Source organism: Budorcas taxicolor, chromosome 15 (assembly GCF_023091745.1).
Source record: "Budorcas taxicolor isolate Tak-1 chromosome 15, Takin1.1, whole genome shotgun sequence".
NCBI lineage: Eukaryota > Metazoa > Chordata > Mammalia > Artiodactyla > Bovidae > Budorcas > Budorcas taxicolor.
The window spans coordinates 38,193,816-38,210,935 of record NC_068924.1 but is presented as its reverse complement, the minus strand read 5'-3'; the positions used below and the strand labels follow the sequence as shown (position 1 = coordinate 38,210,935).

Sequence of the window (17,120 nt, the reverse complement as noted above, 5' to 3'; positions counted from 1 at the left end):
AGACTATTTTCAGGAATTGCCAAAAGTATTACAAGCCATAGCACTGTGCCTACAGGGGCCAATGGATGAATCATTTTTGCTCCTTTCCATCCATCAGTCTGACCTGTTCCATCACGCTATGAGAAGGGCAATAAATTCAGATAGCCATGGCATCTGACCCTGTATTAACTGGTCAAAAGCCTCAGTTTGCTCCTCTGTAAAATGAATGAAAGTAATGTCGCATTTATTCTGTGCAGTGAGATTGGAGAAGGTGAGCAGATGTAAGTAAACCTCCCAGAATATGGCCAGGCACAGAGGTGAATGATAGTTGCTAGTTGGGTCCCACCCTTTGCAACTCCAAGGACTGTAGCCTGCCAGGCTCCTCTGTCAATGGAATTCTCCCAGCAAGAATACAGGAGTGGATTGCCATTTCCTTTCACAGGAGATTTTCCAGGGGTCGAACACATGTCTCCTGCATTGCAGGCAGATTCTTTACCATCTGAGCCACCAGGGAGGCCTACTATTAAGAGAGATTTCTAAGTATAAAGACAGGTCAACTTAAAAAGTATCAGTAGATACATGCTTGACTTTATCTTATAAGCTATAGACAGTACATTGGAATATGGCACAGAGTAGATGTGCAACAAAAGTTAGTTCTCAGTCTATCCCTCCTTGGAGCACCCGCCTCCACAGAGTCCGGGGGTTGGGGTTGCAGCCTCATGGTGGGACAGAGCCCGCAGTGTCCCTGGATCCTATGATTTCCTCGCCAGACCCTGGGAATTCAGCATCGCAAAATAAACACCACCGCGCCGCTAATCGCCAGCTCAGAAACAAAACAGCGCTGCGCTGGGGATCTGGGCAAAATCAGCCCTCCCTCCTCCTCCTCCTTCGCCGCCGCCCTCCCTTCCTCGCGCTGCTCGGCTTGCTCGGCTCTGCTCAGCGCAGCGCAGCTCGGCAGCCGCCAAGCCCAGGCAGCACGGTCTCCCGGTCGCCAGCACCGGCTCGGAGCTCCGCTCCCCGCCTGGGCTCCGCCAGGTCTCGTTTCCGCGGGGACCCCTTCGGGCAGGAGTCGTGTGTCAGCGGCCAGGGCACAAAGTTGGGGGCCCGCGAGGATGAGGCTGTCCCCCGTGATCCTGAGGCTGAGCCGGGGTCCAGCGCTGCTGGCCCTGGCGCTGCCCCTGGCGGTGGCGCTGGCCTTCTCCGACGAGACCCTGGACAAAGTGCCCAAGTCAGAGGGCTACTGCAGCCGCATCCTGCGCGTCCAGGGCACGCGGCGCGAGGGCTACACCGAGTTCAGCCTCCGCGTGGAGGGCGACCCCGACTTCTATAAGCCGGGAACCAGCTACCGCGGTAAGTGGCCCGCCGTGGTGTTGGGGGCGCGGGACTTGGCCCCCCGGAGGGCGCCAACCGCGCAGTGCCGGAGGAGGGCGCACGGTTCCCAGGCGCACGGTGCCAGCGCAGCCCGCCGAGGGCCCTTCTGTCCTGGATGCCCTATCCTTTCAGCTCCGAGCCAGTGTCCGGCGCCGTCGCGGGGCCGCAGCCAGGAGATGCAGCCCCCAAGCCCGAAGCGCGGTTCCTGGGTGTGGGTCGGAGCTGAGCGACGCGTCACTCTGGCCTGGCTTCTACCCCGGGCGGTTTCAGGGGAGCGGTGGAGACTCGCCTTTCTCCAGATCCGTTTCTGGGGTCGAGGGGACCCTGGCTTCTTTTAGTCGGGTCCTAGGCAGGGTGGTGACTCCGGTTTTCCCCACTCCCATCCCTGAAGGAGAGGAAACCAGCTTTTCAGAGACCGGCCCCCAGTGGGACGGTCATTCCAGCTTCCCCGGACGGATCCCTACAAGAGAAGGGACTTGGGCTTCTCCCCTAACTGGTCCTAGGGCGCGGGGGAGGAGAAGAGAAGAACCTGAAGCTTTTCGGAAGGCTGCCTGGAAAGAACTCCAGATTATTCTTTGACGGTCCCGGGTGAGAGAGAAGACCCTGGATTTCTAGGACAGGCTCCCAGTGGACTGAGAGCTCTAGGTAGTTTCGAACAGGGGAGGGGAATCCAATCAAGACCGAAAGGGAAGCGCTGATTCCTGAGGCCTGCTCCCTGGAGGCCAGAGCTGCTCCCGCAACCCCGAGTCTCAGTACCCGCAGAAAAGCGGTTCTCTAAGGTCCTCAGCTGACAGCCGGCTTTCGAGAGCGCAGAGAGGGGTTGTCCAAAGCAAGTGAGCGCCTCCCGGGCCTGACAGGCAGCTCGACCAGCACAGACCTGAAGACCCCTGACGCCATTCCCAGAGCCCAGAGCCCCTCTCTTAAGCCGGGTCAGGTCCCCAGCCATCTTTTCCCTGCCGTTCTCCAGTCAGGAGCCAGGACGCCAGGCACGGAAGGAAGCCTGCCTAGCCTCGCCGGGGGGCCCCGCGGGCGGGGAGTGACAGGGCACGCGTCCCTTCACCCCGGGCCCTGCATAGGTCGATTCTGGGGCTAAGCAAGGAAGAGAGGGGCTTTAGGGCACTCGTGGGGCAAACGGGCCCACAGCCACCGCCCTTCCATCCCCGCTTTCCCCCGTTCCTAAGCGTCGCGAGAGGAAGCTATGGGGGCAACACTGGAGAAAGTTCGGGGTAGTGCCAGCCGGAGCCCGGGTCACGCAGGCGACCAGAACCAGGGACCACCTTTCCCAGAACGCTTCCCCCATTTTCCTGGGTTTGTGTTCCCGATTCTCTCCGCCTGGAGCTACCCAGAGCGTAGTCCGCTTGTGGACGCGCTCCATGCCTGGCGGGCAGCCCTTGCAAGCCCGCACGGCTAGGCGGGGTGGGGGCTACTCTGCGCGGAAGGGTGGGGGTGGCGTGGAGAACACCGGGCCCGGCCCCCAGGGAGCTGGCAGCGGGTTGGCCCGGCTGCCCAGCAAGCCAACCTACATGCGGTTGGAGCCTCTTCCCCCCAGCTGGGAAACAGCCAGTCCTCTCCGTGGACTGGAGGGAAGTGGGTGTAACCCCTCTGGCCTCTTCAGCCCTCCCCCAAACCGAGGACCTGAGTTCCCTGAGAAAACTGCCCCAGCTCCACGTGGCAGCGAAAGAGGTGGCTCCGCAGTCAGTCTCGGGTTTAGTAGCTGTGTGACCTTGTGCAAGTCCTTTAATTTCTCGGATCCTGTTTCCCAGTTATTGAAAACAGACGTTTGTCCAGCTACCTTGGGCGGTCTTAGGGAGTAAATGAGTGCATAAAGATGAGCGTGCCTGAGCTACAGTGGGTTCCCAGTATATATTAGAGTTGTCAATGAGGCCCAAATGGTTTAATAATGAAGGGATGTGCACGATCAGGTTCACTTTGTTTCTGCCACGTGTGTGTGTGTTTAAAAGTAGGTTTTCTCAGCACTCCTTCAAGCCAGTCTACCAGTGGATGGCAGTTACCTGGTGCTCAGGAAATAATTGAATGAGTGAATGCATGAATGATTTCTCCATATTAGGAGGCTTGCTTAAGACTATTGCTAGTTTAGGACTACAATTTCTTTGGGGGATAATGGAGGCTAGTCTGCAGCCCAAGAGTCCTACTGGGTCTCTATTCCCACATGAATCCTCCCAGTTTGGCTGAGCACTGGCGGTGAGGGATCCCAGCGCTGAGACAGAGATGCATCTGGGATTCACATGAACAGAGGGGTTCCGTGATGGCCTAAGTATCCATGGACAGCAGGTGAAAACTGGGACTAGACTTTCACCTTATAGGTTATGCCACCCTACAATGTTAGTCTTCAACTGTGACGCCCGACTCAGGCGTTGGTGGGCAATCATCTTACCTCTTTTCTGGTGGCTAAGAGATCTTGCAAGAAAGATCTTGCAGGAACCAGGCTAATACCTCCTGAGTCAATACTTCGGATTAGCAAACCTGATTCTGCCACTCAAAGTTAGGAAGAAAAGGGCACTGGCCTGGTTTGTGACATTTTCTGTTGGCTTATACTTTCTTAGAATAGTTACGTTAGAAGTAAATCTAATATGTTCTGCTCCGGGTATTGACTTAGGGCTATGGAAATTAACATTCCCCTGGTGTTCTGTTTGCTTTTTTATTTTTTACTGAATTAGGGCCCCTCACAATCTTTAGAATCAATGGTCTGTTTTCCTGCCTCAAACCTTTGTCCTCGGGATTCCAGTTCACCCCCACAGAGCTTCCACTCTTCATGCCCCACTCCCACCCTCCCATCTCAGCATATCCTTTAGATTTTCTAGACTGGAGTAAAATGGTCACTATGGAAAAAAAAATTGAAACATGGGGTTTCTTCTCAACAGTCAGGATCCAATTGAGATGATGATTCAGCCTTTTCCCAAGTTGTTAGCACTATATTGACTGCCTCCTCACTCCCACATCTCTACCCTCCCTCCCTTTTTACCTCAATACCACTCCCTCTGCAATAATTGTGCTTTAGAAAGCTCTGAAAAGCTTGCTCTGTTTCTGACCATGGCCTCCTTTGAAAAAGAGATTACAGTGATTAAAAATAACAAGTTGAGGATCCTCAAGGGGCTTCCCTTATAGGAGGACAATTTGCAGGACCAGTCATTCCCAGATCACAATTTCAAGCCAAATAGAAGAAAATCAGCTGAAATGTTCAAGAATTGATTGAAAATAAGAGACTCTTTTGTCTGTCCAAAGGTCTGTTTATTAGGAAAATAAAGCCAGACCCTGGCTAATGAGAGTGGCTTTTCCTAGATGCTCTTTAAAGGGGAATTTCAAGGAACTTGATGGGGAAAGAATGTCCAGGCAAGATTTCAAAAGCTTGACCAACTTCAAGCATAATTAAGGGATTTATTCTAAACAGGGAGGTTTGGAGACCTCCAAAGCTGCTTTGCCTTCTCTTTCTTTTTCTCACTCTGGGGCACACACTTCGATAAGAATGTGTGTCCCAGAGTGTCCCATCTCTACCTGGTAGAAAGTACACAGGCTTTGATATTGGCTGGGTCTGTTTCCACACTGGCTCAGTCACACATTCACTGTGTAACCATGGGCAGGCCACTTTACCTTTCTGAGCCACAGTTTCTCCACCTGTAAAATGAGACAGCTTCTCCCACCATCCTAGTGTAGCTGTGAGAATTAGAAATAATCCATGTCAAAAGAAACTGTCATACTGTAGGATATATTATATATATATACACACACACACACACACACACACACATACATACATACATATATATAATGTTGTGAGATCATTATTTATTTTGGAAATAGAAAAATACTTGGCAGCTAACACTGGATAAGACATTGTGTTAAGTGCTTACTACTCATCTCACATATTCCTTCCAGTACTTTGGGGCAATTTGCTATTTTTATTTTACAGATGAGGACACTAAGCCTCAATAATCAGTGGAGTAAGGATACAAACTAAGGAATGTCTAACTGCTAAATCTGTACTTTTAACTAGTTTTCTATACTGATGCAATAAAATGAATTAGTGGAATGAATTCACCCAGCTACCCACAGTCTTCTGGGTGGTGTGGCTTTGTTGAAGGAAAACAGCAACAACAAATCAAGATAATAACTGACATATCTTGGGACACTAAGTCTGAAGTGGGTCCTTATTTACATTTGCTTTTCTCTTCTTGTAGATTTCAGTATTGCATTTGCCCATAAGCCAAAGGATTAATTTAGAAACATGAAGAAACTTGCCAGACTTTGGCCAATTCCTTTTGTTTGTGGGGAAACAGAAACAAATTAGAAAGAGAAAAACCTTAATTTGACTCTTGTTTTATTTTTACATGCAGATATTATATTACCCATGTCGGTAAAATTATATGTTTGAAAAGTATATACATAGAATATGAAAAACTTAAGCTGGATGAGGTCTTTTAAATAAACTTTTTATGTAGTGGTTTTTTTATAATTGAGCACTGCTGATGATATTGTAATTGTTTATAAGTGACCCTCTTGTTTCCTTTTTTCTTTTTATTATATAACTTTAATTTTTAACTTTTCCTCTCTTTTTATAAGTATTTAGTTCAAATCATTAATAAAAATTAAAAAGATGTATACATATATAAATGCTTATGGTTGTGAGGCTTGTTCCTTTGAGTTTGATGAAACACAAAAGTCAGAGCATACAAAAAATGAAAGCATATAAATTGAAATTTTTCAAGGTTTAAAACTTGAGTACTTACCTATACAAGTTGTCCCTCTCCAGCTGGCTGACTGAACTGGAACAAGAGATTATAATTGTTGATATGTTTACAAACATGCTGTTTGCTTATTATACATAGAATGACAGATGTAGATCAATACCAATTTCTGTAGAGGAAAAAACTTTAGCTATCTTGTATTAATCAGGATACAGGATAAGTTCATTACAAAAAGACCAGAAAATACAATATTTTAAATGAGAGATGATGCTGGGAAAGATTGAGGGCAGGAGGAGAAGGGGATGACAGAGGATGAGACGGTTGGATGGCATCATCACCAACTTGATGAACATGGGTTTGGGTGGACTCCGGGAGTTGGTGATGGACAGGGAGGCCTGGCGTGCTGTAGTTCATGGGGTCGCAAAGAGTCAGACACAACTGAGCGACTGAACCGAACTGAAATGGAAATTCCATGATGATGGGCAGTTTGCGCCACATGTCCACCCAGGAACCCAGGTTCCTTCTGTCTTGTTGCCCTGCCTCTTTTAGCACTCTGCAGTCCAGAAGTAGCCACAAGTCACAGTACCTGAAACATGGTTAGTCCAAATTAAGCTGTGCTGTAAATGTAAGACACACACTCGTTGTTGAATAATTAGTATTAGAAAAATAATAAACTTCTCATTAACAATATTTTGTATTGATAACATGTTGAAATGATAATGGTCGTCATTGTTGTTTAGCTGCTAAGTTGTGTCCAACTCGACCGCATGGACTGTAGGCCACCCTTTGTTCATGGGATTTTCTGGGCAAGAACGCTGGAGTGGGTTGCCATTTCCTTCTCCAGGGAGTCTTCCTGACCCAGGGATTGAACCTGCATCTCCGGCTTGGCAGGCAGAATCTTTGTACCATTGAGCCACCAGGGAAGCCCCAGTAATTGTATATGCAGGCTAAATAAAATATAGTTAAAATTAATTTTACTTGCTTTTCATTTGTTTCTACTGGACTCTTATTAACAAGTAAAATGAATTTCCCCTGGAAAAATAATGTCTCACATTCTCTTACTCAGTGACAGGTCATCTGGGTGGGTTTTCTCAATGGCGTGTGAATCAGTAGAGGGAAGGAGTGTTGGGGTGTGTGTATGTGTGTGCGTGTGCGCGTGTGCACGTGTGTGCATGTGTGCGTGTGCGCGCTTGCATGTGATGTGCTGATAGGGTTCATACCGAGAAGAAAAAAGGGGCCAGTATGTCAGAGTAGCTTGTTTTTCTCATCCTCTTCCTCAGTAAAGGAGGAAGCAGCAAGGGAAGAAAGGATGAGGAAGAAGTTGGTAAAGCAAGAAAATGCAAGAGAGGGAGAGGAAAAAAGAGAAGAGAGGGAAGAAGAAGAGAGGAGGAGGAAAGAAAAACTTCACTGGGATATACATTTAGAATGAAAAAGAATGAATTTACATTTTTTTAGAGTTTAAAAGTATTCATGAACAATATAATTTTCATCCTCTTAATGGATAATTTCCCTCAAATCAGATCCCATTGATCTGGTATTGTTTTATTAAGATTAATTTTAAAATAAGTGCTCTTAATTTGCTATGGAATTTACTAAATTTTCTGATGTCAAAGTTTTTTAATTGATATAGTTGATTTACAGTGTTTTTTCAGGTGTACAACATAGTGAATCTATATATACATATATTCTACATGAAGTGAAGTGAAGCCGCTCAGTCATGTCCGACTCTTTGCGACCCCGTGGACTGTAGCCCAGCAGGCTCCTCCGTCCATGGGATTCTCCAGGCAAGAATACTGGAGTGGGTTGCCATTTCCTTCTCCAGGGGAATCTTCCCAACCCAGGGATCGAACCTGGGTCTCCCGCATTGCAGGCAGACGCTTTAACTTCTGAGCTACCAGGGAAGCCCCTATATTCTACATATATTCTATATATACATACATACATGTTTTTTTTTTTCAAGAGAAGAGTCCTATCTTACTTGAGGGTTAGATTCAAGAGTCATTATGGAAAGCAAAAATCACATAAATTAAAATTACTCCTTAAAAATCCTTTGCAATTGTACATAAATGATCACATGGATACTAGATTCAAACTAGCCTTATTTATGTGCCCCTGCAGATAGTTTTGTTAGTGGGGAATAGAAATATAACTGATATTTCTCAGGAAGTTCAGCATCTATTTTTCCCTCCAACATTGGAAGAGACCAATGTTTCCTCGGTTGGAATACTGTACAAAACCATTGGTTTGCTTGTCCTTAGACACTGATGTGACAAGTACGAAATACCCACCATCTGATGAACTGAGAGAACCAAGAGTCCCAGTTCATGCTCACTCAGGCACATGAATACATGTATGTGCCTGAGGGAGCATGCACTGGGAAGTGGCAAGTGGCCCAAATGATCTCAAGTATTATTTCCTCTCTCTGTTTTTAACCTGATGGTGTGCAATTGTGTCTGATTCCAGTCACATGCACTTCTCTGGAGCACCTACTATGTCAGAGAGCTCACCATGTCACATAAAGCTTTATGCGTGGCTGGCTAACTCTTGCTGATTTAAAGTTTCCCGTTTTTATGGGGTGTCTTGGCTGGGCTACAGTTGAGGCTAGGATAGGGAGAGCAGTTGGGTAACACCCCAAGAAGGCCTTTTTGAGCTCTACACAGACAAGGCATCTAACTTTCAGAGTACTCAAAACTGCCATGAAAAGTTCAGGGAAATTTCAAACAGGGTCCTGCTCACATCCACTGAGGTCTAGGAGACCCATGGGAAATAACCTGGGTCCTGTCTACTGTTGTAGTTCCGATATTTGAAAACACAGACCAGGTGGCCGGGGGGAAGGACAGGGAAGGGCTGCGAGTTCAAAACACAGTGTGGGGGGATGGGAGTGTGGGAGGATGGGCAGGTGCAGCAGTGGGAAGACCTGAATTCTCGGCGCTACAGGAAGCTCTTCTGATGCTCCTCTTCTTCCCCGCTTCTTCCGCTTCCCCCTCTCCTTCTCTCTTCATTTTCTTTTCCTCCTTTTCTTTCTCCACCACCTCCTCACAGCAGCAACCCTGCCCTTTGAATTTCCCAAATACACCAAGCTCATTCCCACCCCAGGGCCTTAGTATATGCTCTTCTCCTTGCCTAGAATGCCCTCCCCCTGATCTTTCTATGGCTCACTCTGTCTTTTATGTCTCAGCTCAGATGTCATCTCTTTAAAGAGGCTTTTCTGACCACCAATTTATGGTCCCCATTACTTTTGCCTGGTTTTATTTTCTTCATAGCCCTGAACCACTCTCTGAAATGATATTGTTTATCACCTGCTTCCTCAAGCTGGAATACAAGCTTTATGAGAGCAAAGACTTGTCCTTTCTTATTGGCTACTTTATCGCCAGCACCCAGAACATTGTGTGACCATCACAGGCACTAAATCATTATTTATAGAGAAATGAAAATATCGTTTAAATCCCAAGAACCCCTCTAAGAGAGAGATGTGAGATCTCGCTCTAAGAGAGCTGGATAGAAGGAAGGGACAGCATTTTTCACTCTGCCAGACAGAGGTGAGGCCAAGGGATGGGGACAGATGGCAAGGATCTCCAGGCGGTGGCAGCAGAGAGAAAGGATGCTCAGGGCCCTGGGGGTATTGGCTGGAGCCTGAGGGCCGGCAGATGGTCTGGGTCCAGGGTGAAGGCTGTTGGAAGGGAAGGACTGGCAGTCCTGTGCACGGTGGAAAGCGGGATTGTTGATGGTTCAGAGGTGAGGAGCACATGGACAGCAGGCAAGAGAGCAAAGGGAAGCAGCTGCCAGCCTCAGATGCTGACTCTGATTACCTGGAGAAGAGGGCACAGGGGATTGTTGAGCCCTCAAACCTAGACACCAGTTATTAAAGTGACTTTCCCTGAAATCAGCAGTTTGTGGAGTCATTTGTGTGGTTTCCAAACCTAGCTATGCATCAGAATCACTTAAAAGTTAAATACATATATATATACACACACATATATTTTATATATATATATATATATATATATATATATATATATATTTCTTCACTGACCCCACCCTAACAAAAGGCTGGATTCCAGAAATCTATATCCTTTCTTTCTATCTTTTCTTAAAGCAAGATGATGAGACACAAAGAGAAGGTGGTGACTTCCCTGTGATTGTGCTTGCCCATCCCATGTCTCCAAGCCCTACCCCCAGCCTCCTAGTCCCATGGACTGTAGCACCAGGTCACATCACTGCCCTGTCCTATTACTGCCAACACAGTGGCCAGTGCTATGTCCTCAGAACCGATGACACAGCGGTGGCATTCCCCTGCTTGGCTGTGAAGTGGTGGGAGGGAAGAGCTGTGAGCTTCCTCTAGGTGACCACTCACAGATGAGCAGAGCCTGAGCCGGGGTGGACTGCGTTGTGTTGTACATCTCGGCTGCCAAAGACTGCCTCATGCATAACTTCTACTCATCGTCTGGGGTCTGTCTTTTGGAGTCCAGCAAAGTAAGGTCTCCCCTTGGCCATATGGCAGACCTTGAGGTGTCTGTGGAGAAACAGCTGCCGTAAGTTCTGATTAAATTGCTTGTTTCCTCAACCATTCTTTGTGGGACCCTGTTTCTTATTCCCTGCACCTTAAACTCCAGATTTGCTCTGATAGGGAGAGAATATGGTGGAAGGATTATCTCCCTTGCTCTGGACACTGTGTTTGTGTTAAGCTTGCCAGGTCTCGTGTTTGCTGTTTTGGCAGCTGTGTCATACTCTGGAATCACACTGAGCTTGCAGCCAGCAAACAATTCCTGAGATTTGATGGGAAGGCTTGCTGCCCTCCTTTCCCTGTACTAGTGAAACTGGTCCTTGAATATCAGCTTTGACGTGATTCCCCATTAGACTTAATCCAGCATATGTGAGCCCATCCTGCTAGCTGTCAACCATTCATGAATCTGGATTTTGTCACTGAGTGACCTATTCACATAATCTAATTTTGGATCATCCACAATTTTGACAAGCAAGCCTTAGAAGTCTTTATCTGAGAAGTTGGTAAGAAAGATGAGCAGGTCAGGGCTTACGACAGAGCATTCTGACCTGCTTTAAAATCTTTCTCGAAAAGCTGACATCCAATTAAAATAGCTTGGAAGTCAACCAATTTTCTGTTACCTCAATGGCATTTAAATACTAACTGCCACCCGGCTGGTCAACCACCTCAGTTTAGTTACAGATACTGTTTCTTTAGCTTGTTAATGAATCTTACAGTCTAGGTTGAATTATTTTCTTTCTTTGCTCCCAAATTAGTCCAGAGTCTTTCCACTGCAAGTAACAGGAACAAAGTCTAACTAAAGCAAAAAATAGAATTATTGAGCCCTATATTTGAAAAGTCCAGGGGTGGATCTGGCTTCAGGTTTCAATGGATCTAGGGACTTAAACAAAGTTCTCTCCTTCCCTTTTTCTCTCCCTTTTCCTTTCCTCTCCATTGTTCCCAGTCCCCTTTTTTTTTTTTTGCCTTCTCGCTCCTTTCATCCTTTATCTCTTGGCTGCATTTTTGTGTGTTGACACAGTTTTTCTTACTGCAGATAAACTTTCTCTAGGGAATGCCAGGGAAGGTAACTGTTAACAACCTTCAGTGAAAAGTCTTTCAGTCAGTTCTGTAAGTGAAAGAAAAGTGCTTTTCCCTTTAATTCCAAACTGAAAAATTCCAGGGAAGGGTTCTGATAGGTCACATACCCAGGGGAATGGGATACGTTACAATATGGAGGTAAATTACTTCTGTGTCACTCTGTGACTTGATATTTCAGGGGGGAGAAGGGGGACAATGATTGGCAGCCCCAAAGATTACACGGTCAGAGGAAGGGGAGATGTGGGTGTCTTAGACAGCGTGTGTTCCTTAGAACTTCCTTCCCTAGTCCCAATCCCCAGCTGCATTCTCTTGGCTGATAGATCTCTGATTCCTCAGGCACATCCTTCCCATCCATTCCTCTTCCCATCTACATATTGGTCAGCTCAGGACCCATTCACTTGGCTCCCAGCTATTCCACAATGAAGGAGCATATGGGGGAAAGAATGAACTGTTGAGTTGTTGCAATGTACTTTGTAAGCCTTACCTCCTTAGTCTTAATGACAAATACATGAAATGACAGTGATGATCCCTCTTTTAGAGAGGAGAGGAAACTCATTTATCTTTAAATATATTATACTTAGCAAAATTTATAAATACTTAATGTTATAAATATTCATTAATTAGTTGTCATAATAACAATATAAATACTATTAGTGCCATTTTACAGGAGATTGTCAGCTGAGATAATGAGAAGTTAAATAATCAGCCCAAGGTAACACATAGAAAGCAGAGCACATGGCAACCTGCTACAGCGTTCTTGCCTGGAGAATTCCCATTGACAGACGAGCCTGGTGGGCTACAGTCCATGGGGTCGCAAAGAGTCAGACACAATAAGTGACTAAGAACAGCACAGCAACATGTAGAAAACAGGAATTTGAACCCCAGTCTGTTAGCTACATCCATACCTACAGCCCTTAAAACCTTAAATATGCATGATCTTTAGTTTGGAATGGGAGGGCGCTCATCTCTCCCAGGGAATGTTGAGAGCATTCATTGAGCAAGATCACCCAAGAGAACAGCATAAGCCAAACCCACTCCATGACTTGCTCACCCAGGATTTGTAATCCTGCCATCATATTTGCCAACCTGTCAGCAGCATTTTCTCTTGCCTACTCCTGGCTAGGTGGGCTGAACTGCCAGTTTCTAAGTGAGGCATGTGAGTCGCAGCTGTCCAGAGCTCCACAAGTTGTACAGAATCAGGACGGGACCATCATAGCTAATGTAATACTCCAGCAGTCCTTACAGCCAACCCCACATTACAAGTAAGGTGGCAGCTCAAGTTCATTGTTGCTGATATGCGGGGCATGAAGACTGGGCATCTCAGTAACATAGAGCAGGTGGATGGCAGTGGCTGGCCTTGTAATGGAACTGGAATCTGACTCAAGATTTTCTCATTGAGGTTGGGACTGGAAGGCTCTTAAGCCCAGAGGTAGGGTGGGGAGAGTGGTCTAGACAAGATCCAGTAATGACAACGGGCATAGCAGATGCACTGAAGTTTATATTAGAAGGTTGACAAACCAACATTTGAAGGGCCAGAAGGTTCTTTGGGAGTTAGGTGGGACTGGAGTTTTCATATACATAGGAGGGGAGAACTCCACCTTAGGTGGAGATCTGAGGCCAGGCCCCTATGTGAAACATCACATATAAACAAGTCCTCATATAAACAAGGCAGGCCAGAGAGGCCCTTGCCACGGAGCTGGTTTTTAGGGAAAGGTTGTTATCCATCTTGCAGCCTGATTTTCCTAAAACATGAATTTACATGACATTCCCCAACTCAAACCCTCCATTGTGTCCTTGTCACCTCCAGAGTGGTATCCACACTTCTTAGCAAGACTTTAAAGATGTTTCAAAGACGCTTCCCCTTTTCCTCCCCTAGCCTCTTACAATATCCTCCCTCCCAGCTCGCAACTAATAAAATACACAGTTACTTCTGGTTTCCAAAGCCAAAGCCGGCCCACCATGCCTTTCCCTCTCTCTGAGATGCTGTTGTTCCTCTTGTCCACTGGACAAACTCCTATACATCATTTAGTTTGCAGCTCAAATGCCTCTTCCTCCATGCTGCTGCTGCTGCTAAGTCGCTTCAGTCATGTTCGACTCTGTGCGACCCCGTGCGACCCCATGACTCACCTTTAACTCCCCCAGTAGACTCAGGTGTTCCCTCCTCTGGGATCCCAGAGCACTTCACTCATACATCCATAACACCCATCATATAAAAATACCTGCCAATGCAGCCTTTTCTGCCAGCTCTTAGACTGTGTGCTCCTAGAAGGCAGAGGCTAGGTCTTTTCTCTGTGTGTCTCTAGAGACGTAGTTCAAGACAGAATGGGTCTGTGTTCTTATACAGTTTACAAGTTATTAGAGGAGACCAGCATTTAACAAATAACTCACAAATATTTAATTGAGATTGGGTGAGAAGTATTCAAGGGGGAAGAAAGGGTGTGTTGAAAGGCTATATTGTGTGCGGTTGGGAGCGGCTGAGAGGCCATAGTGAGGCTCACTCTCTAGGGCCTGAGGAGCTGCAAAAAGACTCAGTTAATTATAAAGACTTATCCAAACCTGTGCAGAACCTGACCTGTGACTATCAGCCCCAAAGACAATGATCTCCACCTCAGTCCTCTCGGTGGTCCTCCATTGTCACCTACTAGCTTTTCTCTGGAGACTCAGCCTCTGGAGATTGACCCTGAGGACCAGCTTTTTAAAACTCATTGTTGGTTCATCAGCTTGCTGAGTGTCATGACCTTTATCATCATCATCATTTTGATCATCATCTTCATTCCCAGCATCACCAAGACCACCATCATCATCCTTTACAATTCTGAATTCTTTATATATATGCCAGGCACTGTGGTAAATGTTTATTTAGTCATCTTTACATTCCTAAAGAAAGGTAATATCATTAACCCCATTTTTTTTTAATAAGTATCATGGAGGCTAAATAAGGTCATATACTTATTAAGTGGTAGCTCTCAGACTCTAATCTGAAATCTTTGCTTTTAACCAGTTCCCTGTATATGCTCACAGAGTGGCTCCAAGTGGACTTTAAAATTTTTTTTGTTTTAATCCTTCATAAGTTTTTTTTTTTTTAAATTTCCTGGGTCTCTTAATGACCTCTCTTGGGAAGCACTTGGGAGGAGTCACTACAAGGTGCTATTATTTATTGCCAAGCAGTTGTCTTCAGTCAATACTGGGACTCAGAACACACTGCGCATTTGTTCCTTTGAGGAGTCATATGATGGGGCTAACTAGAGGGATGGGGATCTCCTCTCTTCCTTCAAAGTACACTGTGTAACACAGTCATCACCACTGATAATTATGGCTTGAAGCACCAACTTGAGCCTCCAGAGCCTCCATCTTCTGGATTGTATTCAATAAGGAAAAGTAAAACCTTAGTTTTCTAGAACCTACAGGAATGCATCATTCTGGAAAGCTGTTTATGGGTAGCCCTTTAAGTGCTCTGCACAAATATACAAAAAGATCCATACTTATCATTCAGAAACATTGTTTAATAATATTCTTGTCAAAAGAAAATTTTAATACAGAAAAGTTCACAAACCTTGCATCTTGGTGAATCATCACTTGTTGAATATACTTATGCAACTGGCACCCAGATCAGGAACTAGAAGGACGTGCACTTCAGAAGCACTCCTGTGTCCCCGCCCCAGATCAGCCCTGCCTCCCCTTCCCACACTTGAAGGGGAATTCTCCAGACAAGAATACTGGAATGATGAAACTGGAGCTGATTATACGGAGTGAAGAAAAACACCAATACAGTACACTAACGCATATATATGGAATTTAGAAAGACGGTAACAATAACCCTGTATGCGAAAGAGCAAAAGAGACACAGATGTATAGAACAGTCTTCTGGACTCTGTGGGAGAGGGAGAGGGATGATTTGGGAAAATGGCATTGAAACATGTATAATATCATATATGAAATGAATCGCCAGTCCAGGTTCGATGCAGGATACAGGATGCCTGGGGCTGGTGCACTGGGATGACCCAGAGGGATGGTACGGGGAGGGAGGAGGAAGGGGGGTTCAGGATGGAGAACACATGTACACCTGTGGTGGATTCATGTTGATGTATGGCAAAACCAATGCAATAGTGTAAAGTAAAAATAATAATAATAAATAAATGATAAATGGTTAAAAAATAATTAAGAAAATAAAATCATTAAAAAAAAAAAAGGATACTGGAATGGGTTGCCATTTCCTTCTCCAGAAAGTTCACAAAAGAAGGTGCCCAAATGGCCAATAAACATGAAAAGGCACTCAACCTCATTTGTCAATGGGGAAATACAAGACCACTTAATAAGTATATGACCTTATTTAACCTCCCTGATACTCATTTTTAAAGAATGGGGTTAATGATATTACCTTTCTTTAGGAATGTAAAGATGACTAAATAAACATTTACCACAGTGCCTGGCATATATATAAAGGATTCAGAATTGTAAAGGATGATGATGGTGGTCTTGGTGATGCTGGGAATGAAGATGATGATCAAAATGATGATGATGATAAAGGTCATGACACTCAGCAAGCTGATGAACCAACAATGAGTTTTAGAAAGCTGATCCTCAGGGTCAATCTCCAGAGAAAAGCTAGTAGGTGACAATGGAGGACCATTGAGAGGACTGAGGTGGGAGATCACTGTCTTGACCTCTAGGATCATAGATTATTACTTTTCCTGGTTTGGGACTTCATATAAATGTCATGGTACTTTTTGTATTCTTTTGCGTCTGTCTACTTTCACTTAAGATTGTTTGTGAGATAATCCCTGTTGTTGTAGGTAGTAGTAATTTGTTTATTTTTGACTGAAAGGTGCTACTACAAATGATGCTACTATGAATATCTGGTAGGTGTCATGTGGTCCACACATGTCTGCATTTCTACTGATTTAGGAGAGGCAGTCCTGGGTCATAGGGAATGTATAAGCTCAGCTTCACTAAATACTGCTGAACAGTTTTCCTGGGAAGATTGCTCATTTTCAGTTCATCAACTGAGTGTGAGAGTTCCAGTTAAGAACATTGGATATGTGAATCCTTTTAAGGTTAGTCAGTCTGGTGGACATGCAGTGGTATTTTACTGTGAATTTAATTTGTATTTCCCCATTGACAAATGAGGTTGAGTGCCTTTTCATATGTTTATTGGCCATTTGGGCACCTTCTTTTGTGAACTTTCTGGAGAAGGAAATGGCAACCCATTCCAGTATTCTTGTCTGGAGAATTCCATGAACAGCAGAGTCTGGTGGGCTACAGTCTATGCAGTCGCAAAGAGTTGGACATGACTGAGTAACTAACACTTTTTATGAGGTACTGGTTCATGCAATTTGCTTATTTTTTTTTACTTTGGGCTGTCTATCTTTTTCTTATTGATCTTTGAGAGTTCTTTATATATTTTGGATAAAAGTTTCTGGTTCAATGTATTGCCAATACCTCCTTTCACACCACAGCTTACATTTTCTTACCAAAATTTTGTTTAT

General features: G+C 45.3%; 1 protein-coding gene across 1 annotated transcript in view; it reads left to right on the top strand.

The window, feature by feature from the left end:
* Positions 1-1,091: 1,091 nt before the first annotated feature.
* The window catches only part of SPON1 (spondin 1), a 310,259-nt gene continuing 294,230 nt past the window's right edge, over positions 1,092-17,120 (top strand). The window contains exon 1 of the mRNA XM_052652432.1: positions 1,092-1,329. Coding sequence (XP_052508392.1) covers positions 1,092-1,329 — 238 coding nt within the window. The remainder of the gene's footprint in view (positions 1,330-17,120) is intronic.